At 60.0% G+C, this 27,380-nt stretch overlaps 1 protein-coding gene across 13 annotated transcripts in view; it reads right to left on the minus strand.

Moving 5' to 3' along the window:
• Positions 1 to 2,178: 2,178 nt before the first annotated feature.
• MARK2 (microtubule affinity regulating kinase 2) overlaps positions 2,179 to 27,380 on the minus strand; it is a 104,044-nt gene continuing 78,842 nt past the window's right edge. For 5 of the 13 annotated variants that reach the window (XM_084633697.1, XM_084633709.1, XM_084633704.1 and 2 more), the window contains 17 exons: positions 25,474 to 25,527; positions 19,736 to 19,784; positions 19,164 to 19,229; positions 18,983 to 19,053; positions 18,503 to 18,559; positions 18,024 to 18,260; positions 17,409 to 17,528; positions 16,240 to 16,339; positions 15,435 to 15,547; positions 15,005 to 15,137; positions 14,055 to 14,257; positions 13,707 to 13,804; positions 11,908 to 12,066; positions 10,356 to 10,607; positions 8,704 to 8,730; positions 5,689 to 5,733; positions 2,179 to 5,352 (listed from right to left, as the gene is read on the minus strand). In XM_084633697.1, the coding sequence (XP_084489823.1) occupies positions 5,001 to 5,352; positions 5,689 to 5,733; positions 8,704 to 8,730; positions 10,356 to 10,607; positions 11,908 to 12,066; positions 13,707 to 13,804; positions 14,055 to 14,257; positions 15,005 to 15,137; positions 15,435 to 15,547; positions 16,240 to 16,339; positions 17,409 to 17,528; positions 18,024 to 18,260; positions 18,503 to 18,559; positions 18,983 to 19,053; positions 19,164 to 19,229; positions 19,736 to 19,784; positions 25,474 to 25,527 (2,136 nt within the window). In that variant the 3' untranslated portion in view covers positions 2,179 to 5,000. The remainder of the gene's footprint in view (positions 5,353 to 5,688; positions 5,734 to 8,703; positions 8,731 to 10,355; positions 10,608 to 11,907; positions 12,067 to 13,706; positions 13,805 to 14,054; positions 14,258 to 15,004; positions 15,138 to 15,434; positions 15,548 to 16,239; positions 16,340 to 17,408; positions 17,529 to 18,023; positions 18,261 to 18,502; positions 18,560 to 18,982; positions 19,054 to 19,163; positions 19,230 to 19,735; positions 19,785 to 25,473; positions 25,528 to 27,380) is intronic. The other 8 variants (XM_084633705.1, XM_084633699.1, XM_084633707.1 and 5 more) reach the window with 8 other exon arrangements.

The following is a 27,380-nucleotide window of genomic DNA, read 5'->3' on the forward strand; positions in this document are numbered from 1 at the left end:
GAGACTGAAGAACTTGCATTGGCTGAACCCAACCCCTCTGGGGGGCAGAGGACGCCCCAGGGTGGTCCAGTTGGTCTCTAGGCAAAATCGAGGAAGGGGCATGGGTACCAATGCCAGCTGTGGGGGTAGTGGGGGGGAGGGGTTTTTTTTTTTTTACTTGTAGAGGGATCAGTTCAATGGAGTGGCAGCCCCCTGCTGGTGAGCTGTGCCCTGTGCAGGACAGGGACCCCTCCTCACCCCCAGGAGCCTCAGCAAGGGGTGGGGAGGGGCTCCCTCCTGTGGCTGAATGAGCTGGGGGATGTATCTCCTGAGGGGGGGATGGGCACGGGAATGTTCTCCTGGCACTGGGGTGGGGGGAGCTGACACTGGCCCCCGGCTGGCAGAGCAGTTGCTGGGGGGGGGTGGGTTGTGTGTTGAAGGGCAGTAGCACAAAGCCCCCCCCAAATGGGGCACAGCTCCCTCACTTTGAGGGGCAGCACGGGCTCCCAGGGGGGACCTGAGTGCTGGGTTCCAGGTAAGGGGGTAACCAGCGATAACACTGGGTGAGGCCGCTGCGGGAGAGCTGGGGGGAGCAGCATTGAAGGGGCCTTGGAAGAAGCACAGAGCTGGGGAGTGGGATCAGGCATTCCCCCTCCTCCATCTAGAGGAGAGCAGCTCAGTAGGCACCTGCACAGCTATGGAGACCCCCCCTTGCTTGGTGCATGCTGCTCTGCTGGGGGAAGGGGGGCTTGGGGCAATGGGGCATTTGTAGGTAGGGCTAGTAGCTGCAGCCCCAGGGGTGGGGTGGGGGAAGGTAGGAGCTGGGGGCAGGGAAGGCGGTTACGGTGGTTACGTTGATGTTGCATTTTGAATAAAAGTATTTTACTAGATGTGTCCCGAGTCCGTCCAAGTGCTGCCCCCCCATCTCCCTCAGCCACCCTCCTGGCCCCCCCATTCCACCCCAGACCGCCAAACATCAGCTGCCCCAATTCCTGCCCTGTGGAGGCGTCATGGACTCCCTGGAGCCTCCCACCCCCCATTGCCTGGGGCAGGAAGGGCCTGTGCTTGGCCAATGGGCACACCTGGCTCTTGGGCTAGAGGTGAGCTGAGCCCACAACTCAGCGGGGGCACTTTCCCCCAGTGCCCAGGGCCAATGTCCCGCCCAAGCCTGGCCAAGGCAGAGACTGATGTGGGAGCCCCAGCAAGGATTTAGCCCCAAGCTTAGGCAAAGCTCTGGGAACAGCAGTCAGCTCCTCGGCCCTGGGCGGGCTGGGTCTGGCCCCTCCCTGCTGGATGCAGCAGGGGCCCAGACTAGCAGAGAAGGCAGGTGAGGAACCAGCTTCTGCTGGGGGAGATACAAGCTCTGCTCTTCCCATCTGGAGCTCGGAAGGCTTGGCTGGCTCCCCCAACCCCCAGAGCTGGTCCAATACGAGCTATTGCCTCACCCACCTTGCCACTGGGCTGGGGTATTAGAGTGGCTGCCCCTTGCAGCAGCCAGGCAGGTGGGGCCAAGGGCAGGATGGGAACCCATCAGCAGTTAGGGCCAAGAAAGGTGCATTCACTGTAGTGGGGACAGTCCCAGGGGCCAACACCCCTGGAGCTGCTAGGCTAGAACCTGCTGCCGTGGATTCCTGGTGCTGGGATGGGCCTGTACAACCAGCCCCTTGAGCCTGGGTGCCCAGGACAGGGGCCCTGCCAGTGCTAGGACACAGCCCAGGGTGAGGCTTGTGGCTCTAGGATCGTCCAGCTGGGGGCCTCCGCTGGGCTGGGCTGGCCTGCAGCACCAAGGAGCCTGTGACTCCTGCACCTCTACAGCTCACTGTCAGGGTGCCTGGAAGAGGGGCAGTGTTGAGGCCCAACCCAGCGTGTTTGGCTGAGCAAACCCTGGGCCCTCCACTAGCTGCAGAGCTCGGAGCAGGGCTGATGAACCCAGAACAGCCACATGAGGGGAGCCAAGACTCCCCCTAAAACCAGTATTGCTACAGCACCTTCCAGCCCAAGCTCAGGCCAAACCTCCACCCCCAGTTCTGGGGGGCTGTTTATATAGAGGATCCCTCACCTGCTGCTGCATTGCAGTTGCCTCTGGGGTAGTGCCCAGAGAGCCCCAGTTGTGCAGCTCCTTTGGGGTTGGGGAGGGCCAGCAGGAGCTGAAGGAGGGACATGGGGGGCAGAGGAATACAAAACAGGAGGCCGCAGTGGCTCTTTCTAGAAAGTTTTAATCTAGAACCTGGAAAACTACATCGAATCACAGCTCCGCTCCAGGGCCCCAGCGGGGCCAAAGCCCTCCAGGAGGGGACAGTGGCAGGGCCCACCCCACCCCACCTGCAAGAAGGGGGCAGCATAGAGCCCATTCCCTGACCCACCAGCAGGGGGCAGCCTCAGGGGCAGAGCAGATTTTTTTTTTGTTTTTTATTTAAAAAAAAAAAAAAAAGGCATTTTCTGATCAGAATAAAACAAAACAAAACAAAAAAAAACCACTCACAAAACCGAGGTATCAGTACAGATATATACAGGCTGGGAGGGGCCAGAGATCGGGGGGGGGGAAGGGGGAGGAACAGCCCTCGGGGCAGGGAAGTACATTATTTAGCATCACAAGTGTGGCTATGATGGATGGAGAAGCCTGGCGGGGGGGTAATGTTAGTGCAGCCAGTGTAAAGGGGGCTGGGGGGGGGAAGCATGGGAAATCCTACAGCCAGTGTTGCGGAGCGGGTAATGGAGCCAGTGCTAGGCCCTGAAACACTGGCTGAGGGGGCCCTGCTAAGCCAGGGCCAGCTGTGATTGGAGGGGGATGTTAGACCCTCTTCCCCCCCCTCCCCACCACACAGCTGCTGCCTTCCCCCTGCCTATTCTTGGCTTCAAGTACCTGTGGGGGCACCCCCCCTATAATGCCTAACAAGAAAACAGGGGAGCAGCTCTGGGCTCAACCAGGACCGCAGCCATGGGGGCAAGGCCTCCCCTTCCCCCACCACTACTGGGGCAGAGGGGGAGCCAGAGCCAAGAACCAATGGCTGGAGAGTGGGAGGAGCCCCTGTTCCGAGGCCAGATAACAGCCCTGCCCCCCCCAGGGAATCATGTGGCATTTCCAAACAGCCCCCCCCCCACTGACAGGATCATCCAAAGTCCAGCATGGGGGACCCTGCAGCTCCGTGGCTCCCACAACTCCTTGGCCCTGGCACAGGAAACAGGACAGGGGCCAGGGCCAGGCACATGGGCTGGGGGAAGGTGTCACTCTAACTCCCCATTGCTAGATAGAACCCAGGAGTCCTGACTCTCCCCCTCCCCGGAACTTTAGGCCCCTTCCACTGCTCAGGGTAGGCCCCCAGCAGTGCCCACTGCTGCTAGGGAACAAAGTGGGGGGGTCCCCACCCCCATCACTCAGCCAGTCTCAGGGGGCAGAGGGCACAGCGAAAGCCCTGGTGGGCACAGAGGGGGAAGCTGAGCTGCAGCTGGCAGATCCAGAGAAGGGCCCTCGCTGAGAGCTCAGGGCTCCCTCCTGACACCTGACAGCCCCTCCAATGCCCCCCGGGGACCCAGCTGTGCCCAATGCGGGCCAGGGCACCCTGCTCCAGGGCTGGCGGGGGGAGGGGGTGGAGCCAGCCCTAGAGCTGGGGGGAAGAACACCAAAGCTGCAGTGCAGGTTAAAAACATTCTCTTTATTGTGTCTAAGACAGGGACTCAGCTCAGGGCACAGCCCCCCGGGGGAAGAGGCCTCAGACCCCTCCAGCCTGACGCCCCCACCCCTGTCCTGGGGGACATCACCCTGGGACCGGGGAGATTTGGTATGAACTATCCCCAATTGCAAGATGCACATGGTGTGTGTGTGTGTGTGGGGGGGGGGAAATGCATCCATCTGCACCCTCCATCCAAGCAAGGGATAGGCAGTGGGGGAGAGGAGGCTGCAGCTAAGAACCTCCCCACCCCGATCGGGTCTCTGACATGGCACAGCTGGGGTCCCATTTGAAGGCTGGGAGAGCTACTGTCAGACCAAGGGGGACGGGGTGAGCTGGTGGAGGGAGCCTGTCAACCAAGTACTCCAGGCTGGGGGGGAAGGGGAACTCACAGCGCAGCCGCAGCACCCCTCCCGCATTGCCCCCTCAGTGTGAGCAGATCTGGGGAGGGGCTTGTCCGCCTGGGCCCAATCACCCCCACTCAGGGCAGGGGCTCAGCCTGGGAGCTCTCATGCTACAGCCGGCTGGGGGAGAGGCTGCCAACAACCCCACCCCCATATTAATGCCCAATGGAGACACCCGCAGGAAGGTGGGGCCTGGCTTTCCCAGCTTCCTGCTGCTGCCCCCCCAGCCTGTGGGAGCTGCCCTCAGTGCCCAGCACAGCAGGCCCAGCCCCAAGCAACCTGCCCCGTGGGGAAAGGGCAAGTCAGCATGTGCAGGAGGCTGGGTGAAAGGCATTGTGGGAAAGGGGGAGAGGTGAGGGGTGAAAGGCATTGTGGGAAAGGGGGGGGGCAGACTTCTCTGGCTTTTGAAGCACTTCTCTTTTTGGTAAGAGCTCCCGGCCAGCATGGCAGGCATATGAGGGGCAGTACCACGATTTGCTGGAGCCTGCATGCTGGCAGCAGCGGGGGGCAATGCTGCCCCCCAGCCCTCCCCCCGCCACTGTCTCTGCTGCCGCCCCCACCAGGGTATCAAAAAATAAACATTTCTCCAATTAATTACAATCCTGCGAGGGGAGGAGTGTGCGGTTCTGGGCCCCCCCCATGCGCTCTGGGGGTGCGTGTCTGCACGGGAGGCAGCTGTGCCCCCCTCCTCTGGTGCATGGCCAGGGGGCATCTCGGCACAGCAGTGGGGGAGAGAAGGCATGTTTCTGCACCCCCTGTCCTGGTGCACGGCTGTGGGTCCTTGCAAGGTGGGCAGAAGCGTCTCCAATGCCCCTCCCAGGCACACAGCTCGAGAGAGGAGGGTCTGCGTCTCAGTGCCCCCTGGCACACCGCCATGGGGAGATCCTGCAGCTCAGGATCTCCTCGTCCCAGCCCAGGGCACGTGGGGTGCAGCACAGCAGGGGGCTGGTTAAAGCTTGAGCTCGTTGGCCACCTTGGAGGCAATGTTCTTGAAGGCCATGGACGTGCCCGTTATCCGTTTGAAGCGCACGCCGTTGAGCGACAGCCGCGGCAGCTTGCACACCTCCATCTCCCACTGCACAAAGGAGTCGTGGCCGGGTGCCCCGTGCATACACAGCAGCATGTACTTCTCCTGCAGCTCGCACTGGCAGCTGTTGGCGTCCAGCACCTTGCGGATCTCCTTCATCATCTCGTTGGGCTCCATGGAGCTCGTTGTCTTCATGCTCCAGGTGAAGCGCAGCGAGCGAGGCTTGGCTTCTCGGTTCTCATCCCGCTCCTTGTCCCCGCTCACCATGTGAGGTCTGCAAGGGGGAGACAGCGTCAGTGTGGCAAGGGCACTCCACCCCAACTGCCCAACCCCCAACCTGACAGCTGGAGGAGACAGAGGCGGCATTAAGGACAGATGGACAGACAGGAGCAAGGGCTGAGACAGAGGGTGCACTCCAGCCAGGGGCCCCCAGAGAACATCCAGCCAGCCGGGGACCCTAGAAGAAAGTGAGCCCCAAGCCATGGTTCCCCCCAATGAGAACCAGACAGGCAAAGCAAGGCTGAGCCGTGCACCCCCCCCCCCCCGGTTGCCCACTCCAGATCCCATGGCTGGGGGGTCCCAGGGAGCAGGGAGGCGGCTCCGTTCTCACCTGAGGGTCTCCACTCGGTCTTTGCTCTCTGGCTCATGCGGGTTCCTCAAAAAACAGAGCGGGAGAGTTTAGTTTGGAGGGGGACGGGGAGCGAGAAAGCTGATGGCCGCACCCCACAGCTGCGGAGCGAAAATGCTGATGGCCCCACCCCTGGGGGCAGCCCCCCTCAATTGCAGGGGGACAGGAGGGGAGTCCCCCTGCCTCAGCATGGGCATTGGCATGAGACAGCTCCCTGCATGCCCTGCTCCAGTGTCCTCACACTTGGCAGAGGGGGAGCAGTGCATGCTGGGAAAGGGTGCTGTGGAGAAAGGGTTGCTGGGAGCCCTGCTGCACTGGGAGGACTCCCAATACTAGAGCACAAGGGAGACCCCAAAGGCAGGGGAGGCTGCAGCAGACAGGGTATGACTTCGAACGCCATTGCCTCCTCTCCCCTTCAGGAAAGAAAGGAGCTAGGGCCATGCTGGGGGTGAGCCTGGCGCAGGGTGTTGTATTATTGCTGGGCATCATTCAGCAGCCCCAGGACAAGCTGTCACTTGGCAGCAGTGCTCACCTCCTGTCCCCAGGCAGGGACTGGGCCAGGCTGGCATGAGTACCAGGCATTCACTGGCAGCGCCCACCCTCTGCACCACAGAGCTTGGGCCAGTGTGAGAATGGCACAGTGAGTTATGGACCTGAGAAAAGAGCTCAGGAGGAGTCTTGGAACCAGCCCCCGCATGCTCCTCCCAGAGCTGGGGACAGAACCCAGGAGTCCTGGCTCCCAGGCCTCCCATGCTCCTGCTGGAGTTAGGGACAGAACCCAGGAGTCCTGGCTTTCAGCCCCCCAATCCCGCCCTGAGCTGAGGATAGAACCAATGAGTCCTGGCTCCAAGCCCAACCAAAGCCCTCCTGGAGCTGGGGATAAAACCCAGGAGTCCTGGCTCCCAGCCCCTCCTGCTCTAATGCACTAGGCCCCACTCACCCCCCAGAGCCAGAGTCCATTCAGAAGCAGATCCGGGGGCAGGGACAGGTTTGCCATCTGCTCTTCCCAATAATGAAGGGACAGAACCGGCTCAGAGCCAGGACACTACCAACCCCCCGCTCCTTTCCCCCCAGATGTGCTTGGAGGAGAGCCGACTAGAGACCCCCTTCTCCATGGCCTTTTGGGGTGCCCCCCTCTGTCACATGATGCTGCTGATCACTGTCCTCTGAGTCCACCTGCTGCGCAGCCCCTGGGCCAAGGACACAGCCTCCCAGAAGCAGGGAGAGGGGCAGGCTCCAGCTAGCAGCCAGGCAGGGGTGGGGGTGGAGGGGGGCTGGGTTGGGGGAACCCCCCCACTTTCCATCCAACTCCCACCCTGCATGCAGGAACCAGAACCCCGGAGCCCTGATCTGCAGCAAGCCCTGGCTCGGCTAAGGCAGCCCGAGTCCTGCCTTGCACCAACCACCCTGCCCCACTAAGGGCATCAGCGCTGCTCCCCCTTTCACCACTGCCCCACCCTTGCTTCCCCTAGGGACGGCCCCCAGCCCACACAGCCTCATGCCCACTGTCACCCAGGGCACGACGGCCCAGCCCAAGCCCAGCCCCTGTCACCCAGGGACCAGTAGCACAAGTCCCAGGGGATGGGCGCCCCCGCATGGCCAGGGTCAGAGGTCAGAGCAGCCACCTAATCCCTGTATCAGCCATCTCCTGCTGGAGACCTGCTGCTCAACTCCTCGGGGGAGGGATCCCTAGGATGACACCCAGCCTGGGGCACAAACAATGCCAGGGCCCTGATCCCAGCTCTGATAGCTAGAGAGGAAATGGCACAGAAGGGGGCACAGGAGTGGGGGCAGACAGACAACATAAATCCACAGCCAAATCCCAACCCTTCCCCCCTGCACAGCAGCCTGAAGCCCAGCTGCTTGGCACAGCCTGCGCTGCCTGGCTGGCTCCCTTTGCTGGTTACAGGGCAGTTACGGGCGCAGTCATGCAGGGAGCCATGCAGCACAGCGCAGCCGCCTCCTCCCCACAGACTCTCGGCCAAGAGCAGCTAGAGTCCAGGGCTCTGCCCCAGCCCTGCCTAGGCCCCTCCATCCCAACCCCCCATTCCCGCAGCCTGCTTGTGCCCCTCCATCCCAACCCACAGCCTCAGCCCTGCCCCCAAATCCTGACCCACAGCTCTCTGCTATTCAGCCCTGCCCCCACAGCTCTGCCAGGAGTCCTGACTCCTAGCTCCCTCTGCTCTGCCCACTGTCCTGAAGCTGCCGCCAGGGCACAGGGCCTATCCTTTCTATTTTCTCATGGGAGCGACCACTGTGAGGGAGGAAAGGTCCTTGTGGAGCTCGTTTCCTGGTGGGGCCAAGGCGGAGGCCCCATGCCTGGCTTTCCTCATAGGGAGTGGTGACAGTCCAGGCCATAGGTGGGTGGCTTGGCTGGTGAAGAGCCTGGCCATGTTTGCCAGCTGCTGTAGGGGGCACCCTGCCAACCCTCTGGATCGGAGAATGAAGCATGGAGGGGGTGCTGCTTCAAGAGCAGCCAAGCGCCCCTTGAAGCAGCCCCTTACCCTGGCAGCCCCCCTAGACCATATTCCCAGCAGGTTAGCAGCCATGGCGAGCACCCCACGAAGCCCCACTCCTAGTGCCACATGCACGGGGAGAGGGTTAGTCTGGGGGGTGGGTCCAGTTAGAGATCAGAGCCTCAGCACTGCTCACCAGGGAGAGGCAGGGCCCCCTTAAAGGGACAGTGCAGCCTATCAGGCCCCATGCCACCCATGCTAGGCTATGACTGAGATGGCAGGGACTCTTCCCCCAGCCTCATGGATGCAGGGGGAATTGGAAGACTCAGAGCCAGGTGTAGGGGGGGATGCCCACAGTGGTGACCCCTCCTGAGCAGGCTGCCCTCAGGGGAGGGGATTCTAGCCAGCCCACTAGGCAAGAGGGGGCCAATAAGCCCATTGTCCCTTTAAGTTGCTGTCGGGGCGCCAGCCCTGACCCCAGCAGACGGGGTGGGACGGGGTTAGTATGGGATGGATAGGACAAATCCAGAGAGATGCCTACCTTCTGGCAAACCTGAAAGACACATTTCTACAAAAACACAAACAGAGAAGAGAAGGGAGAATGTTGGGTGCATCACTGCAAGACCCCAGCCCATGGGGAAAGGAGACACATGGGGATGAGATGGTGCCACGCCATGGGGCAGGGCAGCACTGCCCCTACACACCCACCCACAGCACAAGACTTTCAGCCACACCTAACCACTAGGCCCCACTCCCCGCAGAGCTGGGAATAGAATCCAGGAACCCTGTCCCACAACCCACTGAACCCCACTCCCCTCCCAGAGTGAGGAACAGAAGCAAGCAGCTTGTGCTGGGTGGAGCGGGGGTTAGTACCTAAGCAGAAGGAGGGGGGAGCTGCCACCATGAAGGGGAATGTTGGTTTCCGGGGACTCATGGCTCCTCTCCCAGGTTCCTGGAAGCAGCCAACCCTCACCCCAGCAAGCAACAGCAGGAGGGATCAGGGCAGAGGCTGGGCCTGAGGACAGGCCTGTCCAGCTGTGAAGCTCAGAGCACTTGACTAAACTCCCCCCAGAAATCAGCCCCATTTTACTGGGGGGAATCTGCCACTCAGACACAGCAGAAGAGTCACCCAAGGCGTCACTGGAGACAGAGCTGGGAACAGAACCCCGGAGTTTTGGCTCCCAGGCCCCTCCCCCCACTCTAAGCCCATAAATGCCACCCCCTCCCCGAGCTGGGAATAGAACCCCAGAGTCCTGGCTCCCAGTCCCCTCCCCCCATGCTCTAACCCACTAGAACATACCAACTCCATGCATTTCACAAGCCCCCAGCCTTTGTGGTCTCCATTGACCCCCTGGGGCCCAGCAGCAGTCTTACAGCTGCCCTGTGAGTTCTGGAGGAGACCCTGGCAGCCCTGGGGCAGGGGTTAGAAGACACTCCCCTGTATGAACAGGCCCTGGGCCACCCCAGCCCAATCCTCAGCATGGTCCTGTGCTCAGGGGCAGCTTGCCTGGCTGCTGGCCTTAGAGAGACATTTCTTCCCTTCACTTGGCATCTACTCAAAGTGCCCCCTTGTACTGGCAACGTGCCCCCACTTTGTGCTCACTGCCCAAAAAGGCTCGTTTCCCACTTCTGTATCCCGTGCTTTTTGCCCTGCCCTCCAGTTCTGCTGGTGCCCCTCAAACCTGATCTACAGCCCCCTGCTGTTCAAGCCCAGGACTCCCCCCACAGCTCTGCAAGTGTCCCTCAACCCCAACCAGCAGCCCCCATTATCCCAGCCCTGCCCCCGCAAACACAGCTCTGCAGTGCCCCCCAGTCACACCCTGGAGCTCCCTGCCATGGGCACACGGTGGTTTTGCGATACAGGACTTTACACAGATGTCAAGGGCCACCCAAGCCAGATCAGAGCTGCACAACACAGACAGCAGCAGACGACAGCGCAGAGGGGCTATGAGCCAGCTGGGAGCCCAGGGGTGCCAACCCCAGTACGTGGCACAGCACAATACACAGCTTGCTCTCAAGTGCCCTTGCCAGGGATGCGCACAGGGCTCACTGCTGCCTGCCAGCCCAGGATGCTCTATGCCTCTCCCTGGCCTGGGGATGCAGGTATTCTAAGAGCAGGCGAGCCAACAACAGCAAAACGCCTTCCTCTCCCCCCGGCATAGCACAGACAAACGCAGGCCCCCCCGCTCTCACCTGCGCGAAAACTTGGAGGTGAACTTGCTGAAGATGCTGCCGGAGGCGCCCCTGCGCCCCTGGCTGTTCCCAGAGGGTGAGGCAGGTGGTACGTTGTAGGGGAGGTTCTGCTGGTCCCGGACCTGCCGGAGCTGCCCGGCATGGAAGGTACTGCGGCTGGAGATGCCCCGCGGGAAGTTGGTGCGTTCTGGGATGGCACTGCTGATGTTGTGGGCAGAGGGTGAAGCCACCGGGACCCTCTGGGGGGCAGTGCTGTTGTGGGGGCAGAGATCCAGTCAGGGGGCAGTGCTGGGAGACATGCCCAGCCCCCCGAGGCTTCCAGTCTTCAGGGGGCACTGATTGCCAGCATCTACTCACTTCCTGACACAAGTGCCACCCTGGTGCCAACCATACACTGGGCACCTACTCCTCTGGGGACCAGATGAATCCAAGAGACTGATGGTGGGGTAACCTGGGGCCAGATCAGAGCTGGCGCCCGCTGGAGAGGAATGGACCTGTACCCCACTCCCCACGCCCCTAAGCAAGCCAGTTCCCCCCACCCTGGGCCAGATCAGAGCTGGTGCTCCCTGGAGAGGAATGGACCTGTACCCCACTCCCCATGCCCCTAAGCAAGCCAGTTCCCCCGACCCTGGGCCAGATCAGAGCTGGTGCCCACTGGAGAGGAATGACCACATATCCCATTCCCTGGCCCCCATGCCAGACAGTCCCTCAGCCAACCTACACAGCACTTAAACACCCGTGGCTGGCCTGTGTCTGCCGACTCAGGCTTGCAGGGCTCTGGAACTTGAGCCTGGACGTCTGCGCTGCTGTTTTACAGCCCTGCAGCCTGAGTCAGCGGACACAGGCCAGCCGCAGGTGTTTAATTACAGTGTAGACATACCCTTAGTAACAATATTAAGTGAAGCAGACACAGGCAGCTACAAAAGCCAGGTCAGTCAAGATCCTGCCCCCCACCTCGGCCTCTCCCTGCGCAGCGTCACTCCTTAGTGCCTGGGAGGAGAGGGGAAACAGGGCACTCTTGCATGCATGCAGGAGTGGAGGTGCCAAGGAGGCCAGTTGTTCCAGGGTCTCCATCTCTGGTTGCACAAGGCCTCAGTGGGGACCGTTCCCCGCCAGCTAGATGTGCAGCAGATGGTTATCTCCAGCAGCTGACCCCTGAGGCTCCCCTTGTGGCTGGAGACCACAGATCAGCTGGGACACAGAGAGCTAGTGTGTGTGGGGACCCTAGGGAACGGCTAGCAGGGGCTATGTGGAGGGAACGTTAACCCAGGGCTGAGACTCCAGCCCTGCACAGGCTTCCCCCAGTTCTGGCCTCGGGATCATGGGATTAGCCATCGCCTCCCTGAGTGGCTGGGTGGGTCCCTGGGCAGCACTGGCTGCAGGGATCACCCGGGCCACCCACCATGGACAAAGATGGGGGTTGCCACCTCTGCTGGGCCCCATGGCCCAACACCCTCTTGCTCACTCACTTGCAGGCCCAGTGGCCCAGCGAGGACTGAGCAGGAAGTGAGCGAGGAGCGGACACTAGGGGGCACCCTGCCTGCCTACTTGCCTGGGTCTCTGGGCCTCACAGTTATTTTCAGTGGGGGGCAGCGTGGGCTTGTTGGGGTGCACCGAGGCAGACATGGATTTCTGGTGCTGGCGCGGGCGCGCGGAGCCCACGGCGGCGGAAGCAGAAGCCGTGGAAGCCCTGGACCCCGGAGTGGTTAAACTAGGAAACAAAAGCAGGGGAGAAGCACAGATTTAAAGGGAGGGGAGGGGAAGGGGACGTGAGGCTGTATCCAGAGCTGCACCTGCTCTCAGGGTCTATAGGACTCTCCCACCTACCCTCCTCCACAGTGCTGGGACCTGAGGGGTGACTGGGTTGTTCTCCGGGTCCCAGGTCTGGCACTGCCATGTGGCCAAGCAGCATCAACTGCATTTGGCCCACTAGCCACCAGCCCGAGAACCAAGCTTAGCTGGCCCCAGGATCAGGGAACGACTCTTGCTCTGTGCACCCTAAAAGGAAAGCCCCACCCCATGAGCCAGCCAGCAACTCCTGCCCTGGGGCCTGAGTGGAGCCAGTGCCCCCTTGAAGGGAAAGGCACCAGATCCCATTCCCCACCACTCTGAGTGAGCCGGTCCCCTGCCCTGCGGCTAGACTGGAGCCAATGCCCTCTAGAAAAGAAAGGCCTCAATATCTCAGTCCCCTAGACCTGCTATGGCCCCCTTGCCACATTCCCTACAGAGATTTGGGGGTGGGGGCACCCCAGTTTAGAATCTTACAACTTTTCAGGAAGACGTAAGCCCACTCAGGAAGGGAAATATCCAGCCCCCGTGCTGCCCTAGAGATACAGCCCCATGTTGGCAGAGACAGATCAGGGAGCAAGATATACAATATACAGCCCAGTATATGTGTATATGGGGAGGGAGGGACACACACTCAGATGCAGAATGGGCAAGGGGCGGGTGCTGATGAAGGTGAGGGGTAAAATAAACGAGATGGGCAGTGGGGTGCAGGTGGGCATGGAGCCTCTCCCCCCACTGGGGCCCTGCAGCAGTGGGGGATGCTGGGTGCACAATGAACAGGAGCGGAGATGGAGCATCAGCAATGGGAAGGGATGGGGGTGTCCTTCTCCAGATGGGGAACCTTTTGCCGCTCCTCAGTCTGAGCTCAGTAGGGTCTAGAAGCAGCCGGGCACCCAAAGCCCAGTCACCTGGCACTGGAGGGGAACAGCGGGATGTGCAGAGCCCAGTCACCAGGCACTGGGGGACGGGGGACAGCAGGGTGCATAGAGCCCAGTCCCCAGGCACTGCAGGGGAGGGGACAGGGGATGCACAGAGCCCAGTCAGCAGGTATGGGGAAGGGAGAGGGGAACCAGGCACGTGGAGCCCAGAGGCTGTGGGAGTGGGCAGGGTACTGGCCTAGGACTTCCACAGCTGAACGCACAGAGGGCAGCATGGTATGAGCCAAACCCTGGGGTGGGGGTCTGGCATGACCCCCTTGCCTACTGCCCCTCCCACGCTTGCTACATCTATGAGGGTGGCAAAATGAGCAGCAGTCCCCAGGGAACATCGAGTTAGCTCCCTTGGGCACTGGAAGGGGAGAGCTGCCAGCTCCCGCATTGCCGTGCCAGGGTCCCTGCTGCCCAGGCAGGAAGCCCCCTCCACTGCTCCTCAGCGCTGGATGCAGTGCGCTCTCTGAAGTGGGGCACTGTGCAGAGATTGTGGTGTTGCCGAGCCCCAGGGCCCCAGTGTGGCACAGATGGGAGACAGATGCCCTGGCGGACTCCCAGCATGGCACTCCAAGGCCCCCAGGGATGGGATGTCCCCCATCTAGCCTCCTATCCGGGACTGCCCGGGGAGCCCTACCTGTCCTTGCCATTCTGTATGGAGTTCTGGCCCAGGCTGGTCCGCTCCAGCATGGGGGAATTCCGGCTCCGGTTGGTGCTGGTGGAGAGGACACTGTTCTGTTGGGGGGGACAGACATGGAGTGAATGGGAGGGCGTCTGACACTTGCTACCCCTCACCTCATCCCAGGCCCATCCTGCACAGGGGGAAACTGAGGCACAGAGGTGAAGTGACTCACTCAACTTCCCAGAGCAAGTCTGCAATCAAGCCAGGAATAGAACGCAGGAGTCCTGGCTCCCAGCTCCCCCTGCCCCCAACCCATTAGGCCCCCCCTCCCCAGAGCCAGGAACACGACCCAGGAGTCCTGACCGTGGATGGGGTGGGCGTGCTCTTCTTCCTCTCGAGCCCGGTCAGTGGGCTGGCGGGCACTTTGACGGTGCTGCTGGCCTTGCGCCCAGCCTCACGCTCCTCCTCGGGGCGCTTGTTCTCTGCGTTGTTGCTCTGGGTCTTCTTGGAGTATGAAGTGGAGGTGGGGATGGCAGGGACTGCAATGACAGCGACGGGCCTGCGGGCTGAGCATGGGCAGCACCAGATGGACCCCCAGCCCCTGCTGTCTGGCCAGCCAGGGGCCATGGGTCCCCCATGTCCCCACCACCACCCAGGCTGGCCAGGAACCATCCCATTTCAGTACGGTCTCCTGTCTCCCTACCATTGCCACCCAGCCAGGGCCCCAAGCTCTGCTTCAGTGCCCCCACCCAGCATCACTACCTGGCTGGGAACCATTCCCCTCCACTGCCACCTGCCCCACTTGGCTCTGGCTCTTCCCCATCACCACAGGTGCCAGGCTGGCTGCCCTGGACACCCCTGTGCCAGGAGACCAGAGTAGCTTGGTGTTCCTGCTTGCTGATGGATTCCAGCTCCTGCTGCTGAAAGGGGGCTGTGCTGTCACGCGGCCCTGGGACCATGGCCTCAGGGAGGAGGCCAGGGAGAAAGACTGCAGACCCAAGGGGGAGTGGCACCCCAGTGGGGAAACCGCTGCCAGCCATGGCTGAGAGCAGGGCCCCCTTTCTCTAGCCCTTCCTACTAGCAGAGCTCACAGCATCAGCCTCACTGTTTGTTTTCAAAAGGGCTGCCCTGGGTCACATTGCTAGTCCACAGCAGAGCTGTGGACAGAACCCAGGAGACTCCCAGCCTTCCTCACTGTAACCACTAGACCCATCCCGTAGAGCTAACTGCCAGACTAGCCAGCAGCTTTGTTGTTTTCCCCGGCTCTGAGAGGCTCCAGGTGGCCAGTGGGGCGCTACCTGGGGGGTACTCACCCTGGTCGCTGAAGCGTCGCTGCTTGGGGTTGGCCGAGACGCTGCGCTGTACCTTGTGTGAGGGGGAGGGGGCGCTACTGTTGGCCAGCTCGGCCTGAGGCCTCGGCTTCAGCGTGATGTTGTCATTGTCCAGCTGGAAGTACAGGAGACAGGCCGGGGTTTCCAGAGAGCTCCAGGGAACGGCAGGGAGCTGGGCAGGGCACGGGTACTGCACCAGCCTTCACTGCCAAAAGCCTGCATTGGCAACAGGCTGGCACCACGGGGATGGCCAGTTCCAGGGCCTCAACCCAATCACTACCCAGAAAGATCACTGTGGAATCACAAGGGTGTTAGAAAACAGCCCCTACCAGAGTCCAGGGCTGGGACGGCCAGGGAGCAGCTGACAGAGCTGTGTGATTTTTACTGGAGCCCACCTCCCCACAGTACCCACCTCTGAGTTCTTGTATCCCAGCAGCAGGTATGTGGCCATGACCTCGTTATACTTCTGCCCGACCAGCGAGTCCTGGATCTCCTCCCGTGTGTACCCCATGGAGATCATCAGCTCTGTGGAGAGAGAAACATGCCGTGGTGGGGAGTCCCCCAAGCACAGCCCCACACCCTGCCGGACACAGGGGGCACCGCTGCTGAGCACAGGGAGAGGGGTGCCCTGGGGCCGAGACAGCCCACAGCCCCAGTCCAACTGTGCACAGCACTGGGTGACTGACTGTGTAGGTCCCCACTAAGGTGCCTGGGTGATGGGCAGCTGGGGAGGGAGCAGGTCCAGGTGTTTGGCTTGGCTTGTTCTAGCTCCCAGGTGCCACTGAGTAGCTCAGTGCTTTCCATGGCAAAGCTCAAAGCACCTGCTGGCACCAACTGCCCCCTAGCAGCAGGTACTGGGGGGATGACGACACTTTGCAGGGGTCAAACAGGCACAGTAGTTTGATCCAGTGGGGAACAGCCCCTGTGACAGAGCTGGGATTGAACCCATGCGTCCCGGCTCTCAGCCCCCACTCTCCTCCCAGAGCTGGGAACGGAACACAGGCATCCTGATTCTCAGCTCCCTCTAGTCACGAGAGCCCACTGCCTCTTCAGCAGAGCTCCTTGCACCCCGTAGTTATCTCCCGCCCCACTGTGGAGGGGGGAGCCGTGTACACGGGGCGGGGATGGAGAGCACCAAGGGGCCGAGGCACCGGCAGCACCACTGGCTTGTCTGCTCTCTCCAAGCTGCCATGCCCCCAGGCACTCTGGTGCCGTACCTGTCCGCCGTGGGTCCTTGTAGTCAGGGAGGGGCTCCATGTAGGGCTTTAGCTCGTCGTCCTCATGCCCCACATTCATCCAGCGGTCTTTCATGATTTGCTGCAGTGGAGAGGGGGAGTCAGCAGAGGGATGGGGAGGGGGCACCCAGGGATGCAACACTCACCTCAACCCCCACTGTGCAGCCATTGAAGGAGCCCGCCTCCCCCCAGGTGAGTCAGCACTCAGTGGGCCCAGTACTGAGAGGGATTTGGGCCTTCCTCAGGAGCATCAAGGTGCAGGCCACTGCTGGAGAGAGGATCCTAGGCCAGAGAGGCCAGTGGGTCTGATGGGGGGGGGAAGGGAGGGATACTGGACTGCACAGGCCCATGGGTCTGACCCAGAGTGGCAGGAACTGGGGGGATGCCAGGCTGGCTGGGCCCATGTGTCTGATCTATGGTGGGTAGGGTGGGCAGCTATACTGAGCTGGCTGGGCCCATCGGGAGGAGAGGGAGGGATATATTGAGCTGGCTGGGCCCCATGGACCTGACCCAGAGTGGCAGGGACTGGGGGGATACCAGGCTATCTGGGTCCCATTGGCCTGGTGACAGAGGTGAATGCTGGGTTGGCTGGGCCCATTGGTTTGATGGAGTGAATGCTGGGCTAGATGGGCCCACTGGTCTGACTGGGGGGCAGCTGCTGTTGAAGATGAGCACTGAGGGAGGCAGGCAGGCTCCTAGGCCATTGCTCCAGCCCCATTCTGCCTCAGTGGGCTGCCTGGGGAGCCGGGAGCCTTCCCCAGAACAAGATAGGGCAGTGGGCCCCGAGTGCAGCCTTCGGAGGGGTCTTCGCCCCTGTGCTAGCTCCAGGCTGGGGAAGGGGCATAGCAGAAAGATGAGAGTGCCCTGCTCTAGAGGGGGGTGGGGTAGGCCTGGCAGCAGGAACTCCCTCCTCGTACCAGAGTGCCAGGCCCTCCCACCCTCTCCATAGACTGTTCCCCACAGAGCGGGCCCCACAGCACTGAGGAGACAACTCCCAGCTCCGGTACCAAGCCAGACCCACTCCTCTGGATGCCACGGCAGGGCCTGTGTCTGGTCTGAGAACAGTCCAACTAGCGCAGTGAGAACAGCCAGCTGTGGCAGAGGAGACTCTGCTGGGATGCACTGGCAGGACCCTCCTGCCCCCCAATCACCTCTAAAGTGCCTCTCTTGCTAGGGTTGAGAATGAGGAATTTCTTCAGCAGGTTCTCACAGTCCGTGGACATGTAGAAGGGGATCCGGTACTTGCCCCGCAAGACCCGTTCCCGCAGTTCCTGGGGGGAAAGGAAGGGTTAGCAGGAGGGCCGGAGGTGGGTGCACGGAGACACATGTGAGCACACACAGATGATGTCCACACACACAAACACAAAAAGGATATGTGATTATCCTCATTAGGCAGATGGGGAAAAAAACCAACAACTTACCAGGGTCAGACAAGTCAGAGAACCAAGAACAGAACCCATGACTCCTAGCTCTGAGCCCCCCCCGACTCTAACCACCAGACACTTCGCCCCTACCAGAACAGGGAACAGAACCCAGGAATCGCAGCCCCCTGCTCTACCCACTCCTGTCGTAGATCTAGGAACGGAACCAGGAGTCCTGGCTCCCACCCCTACTCGGGGTGCGCACGATGTGTATGCAGGCTCCCAGCATGCCCAGCGCTCCCTCAGTGTATGTCGGGGGGACAGGTGCCAGGGGCTGAATAGGCCTGTCCCATGCACCATGGGGGAACTGCCAGTGGCAGAGGTGGGGGTGCCGTGCCCACTCACCTTGAGGTTCTGCCCATCGAAGGGCAATGAGCCGCTGACCAGAGTGTACAGGATGACGCCCAGGCTCCAAACGTCCACCTCGGGGCCGTCGTACTTTTTACCCTGGAAGAGCTCGGGCGCAGCATAGGGAGGGCTCCCACAGAACGTGTCCAGCTTGTTCCCGAACGTGAACTCATTGCTGAAGCCAAAGTCGGCGATTTTAATGTTCATGTCGGCATCGAGCAGCAGATTCTCGGCCTGCAGGGTACGAGCAACATGGCAGGGGGGTCACTGCTGCCTGGGCATCCCTCGCAGGGTAGGGAGGAAGGACAGCCAATGGGGCTTTGAGTTGGGATGGAAAGGCATTGACAAAACTGAGGGCGAGCCCAACAGCCAGTTGAGGGGAAGGGATCAATGGAGTGGGATTGGCACCTTGAGGGGCAGGAGCAATCTGAACAGGGGCTCTAGCAGCACCATGCCCTGCTGAGGGTGTCTCTTACCTTCAAGTCTCTATGTACAATGAACTTCTGGTGACAGTACTGCACAGCAGACACTATCTGGAAGGGAAGAGAAGGACAAGATGCAGGGGGGTCTTCACGACAGAGCTGCCCGTGCAGGGAAGGGGATGCAATCATGCTTCACTATCCACCTATGTCCCCCTCAGCCTCGCTGTACAGCTCAAAAGGACAGCTGAGCCCAGCTCCCGCACCTCATGGTATCGGAGCACACTGGCACCACTACAGACTGAGATGTGAGCGCCCCCTACACAGCCGCCAAAATTTCCTGTCGCATCCCAGAGCTTCACAAGGCTAAAGCCAGCTTTGGTCAGACTCTCCTCGGCAGCCTTGGGCATAGCTGGGGATGGCGGGACTGTTATCTCAGGTGGCCTTTAGCTCAGAGGCCTGTGTGCTAACGCCCACACAATGCCCAGCACCCCTACACCAGGGGTCAGGGCCCGTGTCACCGGGAGCAGAACTAACCTGTCGAAATTTTGCCCTGGCTTCTTTCTCTTTCATTCTTCCATGGGCTACTAAGTAGTCGAACACCTCACCTGCAGGGAGTGACAGACACATTACACGGAGAAGGGTGTGGGCCTGAGCCCCCCAGAAGCCTTTGCTCTGGCTGAGGGCAGGAGGGTGTTATGGGTCCCCCCCCACCTACCCCCACTGGCGTACTCCATGACGAGGTACAGCGTCTTCTCCGTCTCTATGACTTCAAATAATTTAACTGCAAGACACAAAGCAGGGGGAAGTGGGCACCCTGTGTAGCTCCAGGCTCTGAGCCCCGCCTGTGCTGGCCCGAGCTGGGGGCTGTGGCAGGCCGGCTGCATCATTGGTGCTCCCCCTGCTGGTGATGGCAGGAGGCTCTCGGGGCCAAACCTGGTGCAGCCACCAACCCACTCACATTAACTGGAGTTGTGCCCACTTGAGCATCCAGTGCTGGCATTAGCAGTCGTGCCCGGATCAGCGCTGGGAGCTCTCCACGTGCCCGCGAACTGCAACCCAGAACTGCAACCCAGAACTGCCAAGAGCATGAAATCCAGCTCACCAGGGCTTGGGTATGTGGCTCTCCAGCCCTGAGGGTATAAGCTGTCTGGGGGATTTCACCCTCACCAGCTAGAGCCTGCATTCCCCACTGGGGTGGGCGGGAGCTTGCCCCTGGACATCCCAGCCATCCCTCTCCCAGCACACGAGTGAGCGTGGGATGGGGACAAGCTGTGTGCACAGTCTCACCTATGTTGGGATGATTCAAAACCTTCATTATTCGCACTTCTCGGAAGAGCTGGAATAAAGCAGAGACAAGAGCATGCAGCTGGGGTTAAACAGCAAGGGGGGCCCAATAGTACGAGGCCAGTGTATCCCAAAGGCCCAGACCCCTACTACAGGGATCACTGCACAGAACCAGGACCCTTGAGACCAGGCTGGAGTGGGGTGGCCAGCCCATATAGCCACCAACCCCATAGACCCATCTGCCTGTCAAAAGCTGAGGATCTTGCAGCACTGTCATAGGAAGCAAAACTGATTTGCCCAAGGCCACACAGGCAGAGAAGGAACTGGAACCCAGGAGTCCTGCCTCCCTTCCCCAGTCCCAGGTTTCAGCTCCCAGAGGAGGCTGCTGCACTGCAGAAGGGTCTGAAAGCTATCTTGGAAACGGGAAGCAGAGGGACAATGCCCCCCAACAGGGCTGCTGAGCGGCTTAGCGTGTGTTTGGACAACACAGCAATTTCATTAAGTGGGAGAGCGTTACCCCTCCCCTGGGGTCAGGTCCCAATCCCCACTAGATTACAGATCTTGTTACTGTAATCCATTAATTAACAAAGCAATCCACTTGTGTGTAACCAGCCGGGGTAATTGGACACCGAGACTGAGCATCCTGCCACCTTGACTGGGCTAGGTGGATGCACCCACAAGAGAAGAGACACCAGAGCACCTCACACAATTATGCTAATAATCCCTAGCTCTTCTATAGCGCTGCCCAGACGTAGAGCTCAAAGCGCTTTACAAAGACGGTCAGTATCACTATCCCTATTTTACAGATGGGGAAACTGAGGCACAGAGGTCACAGCAGAGCTGGGACTAGAACCCAGAAGTTCTGAGTTACAGGTTAGTGATGTAGCCACCAGGTCAAACTGAGCTGCTGCTCGGTGTACCATCAAGGGTTCAAGGGGAAACCGGTTGGGCAATGCTCCAGGGACTGAGAGTTGGAGCATGCGTGGCTCTGAAGGGTTGGCTCCTCTGTATCCTGTCTTGAGCCAGGGCATTGCTACCTTTTGCTGATGGTGGGGTGGGGCTTGAGGAGTTGTGTCTGTCTGGGAGCCCCATGGCAGATATCCCTTGGAGGGAAGGGGCTGGAGTTGCCCCCTTGCCTTGCGCAACCCACAGGGACAGCACTGCCATGCTGGCATCTGCCCGACTCCTGATCCAGGTGGGTGGGGCCACAGAGGAAGCACTGGCACAGGCCCCAAGCTGAGGCCAGACAGCGAGGCCCCCTGGGTGCTGGGATTTGCCTGGATGTCTCAGGGTTTGGAGGGGACTATGCTTTAGATGCTGCCAGACCATGGGGTATGCTTGGGCTGAATGCCCAGCCTGGCAGGCGAGCGGGAATGGTTGGGATGTGGGGCTGTGTCCCCCCTTCCACACACAGCTTCCCACCACCTCCTCAGCTCTGTCTTGGGCTGACCCCCCTTCTCCACTTAGCTATCCCCACCCCGTAGCTCTGCCCGTGGGCTGAGCCCTCGTCCACACATGGGCCCCAGCGCTGTTCTCCCAGCTATCTCTCCTGTAACGATGCCAAGTGTCTGACTAACACTTGCCTCATTACCAAGGCAACGAGCCACAGACAACCCAGAGCTTTCTCCTCCTTCCCTTCACCTCACGTCTTGGCTTGCAGGGACGCCCACTCGGCATCTTCCATGCCCCTGCTCGCTCAGCCTCCGTGTGTGGGGGGAAGGAAGGGGGGGGATCTTTTCCTTTCCAGGAGGGTCTGTGAGTTGGGCTAATTTGAGGTCAGTCTCTGGATTCTCAGCCCTTTGCTCAACTTCCTGCGTGACACAGCTGAGTGGATGCGGCCCACTTGCAGCCCATGGGAAAGCAGACACCGTTGCCCCTTCCTCCCCTGCCTCAGGGGCCCTGCTGCCAGCTACAAACCCTCCCGAACAGGGGAGCTGCTTCCCAGCACACAGCGTGTGGTCCTACATGGCGCAGGAGAACACTGAGCTGGCGCCTCCGACATTGGCAAGGAGGGCCCAGGGCAGGGCTCTAGGCACATTGGCCGTGGGTCAGTGACAGCTACTGCAGGGACTGTGCTCTGGCCACTGGAGCAGTCAGGGCGCCTGTGAACAGCTTCACGCTCTGGAAAGGAAGTAGAAGCCAGAGGAGAGAGCAGGGGACTGATGAATTTTGTGTATGTACCTCAGTTTCCCTATCGAGAGGGGGATGGGGGGGGGGAAGATACCTACCTGCCAGGGAAGATCCCTGAGGGTTTCGGGATGCCATGCTGAGTGCTACCCTGCTCCTGGGCACAAGCCTGGCCGCATTTACCCAGGTCCTGCTACTGTGGGCACGCGCCTTGGGGCCTGGGCACAAAGTGGGGCCCCATCCCAGGCACGGTTTCTGCATCGCGGCTTCCCTTTGGGAATTGGCGGGAACGTGACAGAGTGATTTCCAGGAGAAGCCTCCCCCCGGCAGCGCAGACGCAGCCCACCCCCTTTTCTGCGTCCCAAAACCACAGCAATTAAATGGTCTATGGGCTCACTAATGACCGTACATGGGAGAGAGCTATAAATACCTCCCCAGCAAACATCTGGAGACTGAGCCAAACTGAAAACTGGCAGCCAGATGTTCAGACGCCATGGCTGCTTGCACAGAGCCAGTCACTCTGGATGCCGGACTAATGTTAGCTCAGGATTCACCTGATCCACAAATGCCCCACACTGGCGGGAGCTTGGCCAGGTGTGAAACCCAGGAGCTGTCCACTTGGGTTCTTGCCTGGCCAGGATGCAGTGACATGTATCTCCCACCTTGCCCTGAGGAATCCTCAACAGCTTCCCAGATGGTCCACTGAGCAGAGAACACACTGCTCCCAGAGACTGGAGCTTGCTCCCAGCTAGCCCGGGACACAGGTGAGCTAGAACACACTACTCCCAGAGATCGGTGCTCGCTCCCGGCTAGCCCGGGACACAGGTGGGCTAGAACACACTGCTCCCTGCTCCCCAGAGAGCTGCGCTCGCTCCCGGCTAATCTGGGCCACAAGTGAGCCAGTGCTCACTAGATCTTGGTCACCCACTGTGCTACAGTCTAAGACAGCAGCAAGCCTCTCTGTAGGCATTATTCCCCAACTTCCTGCTCTAGGAAGGGGCTCTATTGAGGCTTTACAGCAAAAGGCTTTTCCTCCAGCAACCATCTGTCAGCCCCATCTCCATCTGGGGCTGGGGTACAGCCAAGGACTTAGGGATAGCTTGGGCCAAACAGCACAGAGAGAAACAGGAGGGGATCAGCTCTGCTCTCCACTCATGGCTACAGGGATGCCTCCACCAGCCACTTCAGAGACTCTCAGTGGATGCAGTGGTGCAAACCTCATCGGGACTAGTCAGTGAGGGCACCCCTTCTGTGCTGGCTCACAAGCCTGGACAGAGCCTTCCAGCAGGACAAGGCACGTCTCTCTTCAGAGCTCCAGAGAAAAGCAGTCAGGGCACCAAAAGCTGCATGCACACCCACGGGTGCATGCCCTGATACTGCACCAGAAGCCCGATGCTTTACCCACTATGCTACAATGCCCTTCCCACAGGAGAGTTCCCCTCTGTCCTTGGCACATCCCATAAGCCACTGCTCAACACACAGCTGCTCCCCAGGGTCAGGCATTAGGGCTTTGTGCTTAGATTGTAACCTCTCTGGGGTAGGGAACTGTGTCCATCATGCGTTTGTACGGTGCCTGGCGCAGTAGGGCTCTGATCTACCAGAGTCCCCTACAGGACACCATAGTAAACAATAAGGCAGTGAGCAGCTGGGCTGGTGAGAAACCCCCAGGAAAGAGAGCTTCAGCATCCTCTCCAGCCTCAGCCCCACCTCAACATGGCCAAGGCTGGGCCCAGTGCACTAAACTGCCTTGTGACTTGGCAGCTCACAGGGCAGGGAGGGGCTAAACGCAGCGCTGGTGCCCATGCAGGAGGCCCAGGGCTGAGCTCATCCTCACCCACTAGACACCCCCTTCCAGGATGTGCCAAAAGCAGAGCCCAAAGCCTACGAGCTGGAGAGGCTGATTCTGGAGGTGGGCAGAGCTCTGTGCTGGTTGCCGGGGATGCGACGGTTGCTATGGCTGGCTTTAGAATTGGGGGGAGGGATTCCTCTGCAGAGTGCTCTGGCTTCCTGGGGGAAGGCGCAACATGCTTATGCCTTGAGCTGGAGAAGCTAGGGACCAACATTCATAGGGGCAGGAGCTGGCGGGGATCACTCCTCCACAGATGGCCAGGTGCATTATAGGGCAGCACACAGATCACCAGGGCCACAGGCCCTGGTCTCACATGGCAGGAGGGCGGCTGGAAAGCTCCTGAGCACACATCTCCCAGCTCCCTTTATTCAAGTCTGGCTGGAGGGGAAGCCTCTGTTGTACCTAGGGCTGGCATTCCTCTGGCAACAGTGCCCATCCAGTGAGGGGCTCCACATCCTCCACTCCAGCGGGACCCAGCCCATTGTAGGGGGCTTGGTATAACCAGAGGTGGTGCTGGGAAGTGGAATGAAGGCCTGATGAAGATATGGGAGACCTACATCTCGGCAGGGAGGGACACACCAGGGGGTAGTGAGGACCACTGAGGCAAGGTCGCTCCAGGAGATGCATCCTGACATGGGGAGAATGGGATACAAGAGGCCACATGGTCCAGGCCCCGCGCCTGTCCCTCCCTGGGTGCTAACATGACCTGCAAGCTACAGCAGCTGCCAGCTCAGCCGCTTTGCTCAGGTTCTGTTGACAAGACTGCGTCAACAGCTGCCAAGCCATGCAGGGCAGCTGGTGTCAGGCTCTGAGTCAAACAGGACCCGGAGTAGTCTGGGCACAAAGTGCTGCACCTCCTGCACGGCCTTCTGGTGACCCATGCGGACGGGGGATTGGTGACAGCCTTGGCCATTTTGAGACCGACTCCTGCAGGAGCTGGGGGTTATCTGCCGAGCGGGCAAGAGGAGCAGTCACACCCCAGAGCATGCTGAAGGGATCAGCTGGCGTGGGCTCCCTGCCCCACTTGCTTCCCACAAGCAGAACTGTATTCCTTTTTTTTTTTTTTGGGGGGGGGGGGGGTGTGGAATGGGCACAAGGTCAAGCTCCCAGGGCGGGATATTCTGTGCCCATGGGCATTCACCCCCCCACACACCACTCTAGGGACCCCACTTATGACTCATCATGACCCCCTGGTGCCAGGCCAAGGCTGACTGACCTCCAGCCCTCAGCAGGATGGAGCATTGGGCACCCCATTGCTTAGCTTTGACCTCATGGGGCACAGCTCTGTAGTGTCACTCAGCCAGTACTTCAGGAAGGTAGGCAACATGTAGTCTCTCCCATTCTACTTAGGCAGAGCTGGGAGTAAAACCCAGGAGTCCTGGCTCCCAGCCACCTCCCTGTAACCCACTAGAACCCACTCCCCTCCCAGAGCTGGGGACAGAACCCAGAGCCCTAGCTCCCAAATCCAATAGCTAGAGCAGAAGTACAACACGCCTTGCCAGTTATGCTGGCAAACTGAATCCTTGGAACTCGGTTTTGCTATCCCAGAGGCCCCCACACTCCCAATCCCCTATACAGGCAGGTGGTTGGACAGTGCAGGGCTCAGAACACAGCATGAGCAGCTGGGCAGAGATGTTACTCTGTTTAATTGTGGAGCATCACCATGACAGTGAAGGGGGTACTAGGGGGAAGGCAATACTTAGAGCACCTCCTGCTGTCAGGGTGCTATGCCCACAGTCTGAACATCCAGAGGCAGGGCCCTTACCTTCTGCAGGCTTGATGAGTTGAGCTGCGTCTTATCAATGATTTTCACAGCCACCTGGATGGGGAGAGAGGGGAGCTCAGTTATCTCTCCTGTAGCGTTGGACAAGCTGGAGCAGAACATGCCCGAGGGAGAATCCTAGGCAGGTGCAAACAAGGATGGAGGCCCCGACAACCCTCAGGCTGGCTGTTTGCTGCTGCCTCTGCTGCCCCGGTTAACGACAATGCGTCTCTGTTCCATCAAGCCCCCCAGCAGGCCCAGCACAGGCATGGCAGCAGGCCAGCAGGCAATTTACAGCCTTGGGAAAACTCAGATTTTAGGGCAGTGTGTGTCAGACAGACTGTGGGGGCCGTTCTTCATCCTGGCTCAAGGACTTGAACCAATCGGGTATGAAGCAGTGACTCTGTGTCACACAAACACGTGGCAGGTTCCTGGAGTCGGGTAGGGAACCTGCAGTAAATTGTGTTCAACTTCGATCCCTTTGAGAGAGCCTGCTGGCTAATCTCAGAGGTGGCAGACAGGAGCACATCAGCAGGTTCTGGGAGCAGCATGCGGCAGAGCACTCCAGAGAGGCCAACGATCTGGGCTGGGATTAGCCGGCTTAACCCAGTAACCCACAACAGGGGGATGGCACTCAGTGATGACGGTGGGGAAGGTATTTCCACCTTCCCTCAGGCACCCAAGCTTGGCTCTCACTGCTTGACAAGCCCTTGCTACCCCACCTGACACTCCTGTCAAGGCTTTATCCACATACACACTCCCCAGTTTGTATTCATCCCCTGCGTGAAGCCTTAGATCCATTTGGAAATGGCTGAAGCTAGATCAATCTAAAGCAACCTGGTGCATACATAAGCACTGAGACAGGACCCCTCCAAGACCAGGTAGGACCAGGAAAGGCAAGACACACAGCAGAGTTTCAGCAGGTATCACCCTCGGTCATGATGCTAATCTGGAGCCCACTGGGCCTTGGCAGAGGACAGATGTTGCTCAAACACTTCCTCATGGGCATTAAGCCCTAGGCTGAAAAAGCCTTTACAGCAAACACACCACTGGTTACGAGCTGGCCTGCGCAAGCCACTGGCTATAGCAGCCCCACTGGAAGCCAGCATGTCAGGTAAATACAAGTCTCGCAAAGGAGAGCTATAGCTCCCTGAGCCCCATTGAACTACGATCCAGGGAAAGGATGGCCAGCTGCCACTTCAGCCAACCAGGACCCCCTGGGTAATGCAATTCCCCTTTCCCTCCAGAGGCTCAGTCAGCAATGGGAGGCCAGCAAACCTGCCCCAACACCAACACTTCATCCTCCCTTGGATCCTAAACCCTCTGCTGCATGCACAGCAGGGAGGAATAGCTTGCTGCCTCCTCTCCCCATTCCCCTCAGAGCCAGGGACACACACAATAGCAGAGCCCCAGTGCAGCTATAAAAGCCTGGCTAGCCTAGCAGCACCACAGCCCGCAACCCTGCCAGGCCCCTTTAACTCTTCCCCAAGGTCAGAGTTCAGTGGAGACACTGAAAGGGCTGGAGGGGTTAGGTGGAGAGCCAACAGGCTAAGCCAGGGCTGGACCGGGCCAACAGGTGTTTGATCATGGGTGTTGAAGGCCATTATGGCAAAGGAAGAGAGGGTCAAATGATGGGTTGGATGTGAGGGAGTTAAAACAAACCAAAGAAGAAGCTAAGACCTGTTGGGAGCCCGATCTGTTGGGCTGTGAAACTTTCCCAGGGGATGTAGCGGGAGCCCCATGAGTCAGGACACTTAGACAAGGCACTGGGGACGATCCTGCACTGACTGCCAGGGATGGATGTGGCTCACTAGGGAGATCCCAGCTAGGTGTCACAGCACTGACCTGTGCTGACCTGGATCAATCCCTCCCACCTGTCTGGACAGGGGTTAATGCTGGGGGGGCAGCAT

This window comes from Lepidochelys olivacea (genome assembly GCF_965140295.1).
Source record: "Lepidochelys olivacea isolate rLepOli2 genome assembly, chromosome: 7".
In the NCBI taxonomy this organism is placed as follows: domain Eukaryota; kingdom Metazoa; phylum Chordata; order Testudines; family Cheloniidae; genus Lepidochelys; species Lepidochelys olivacea.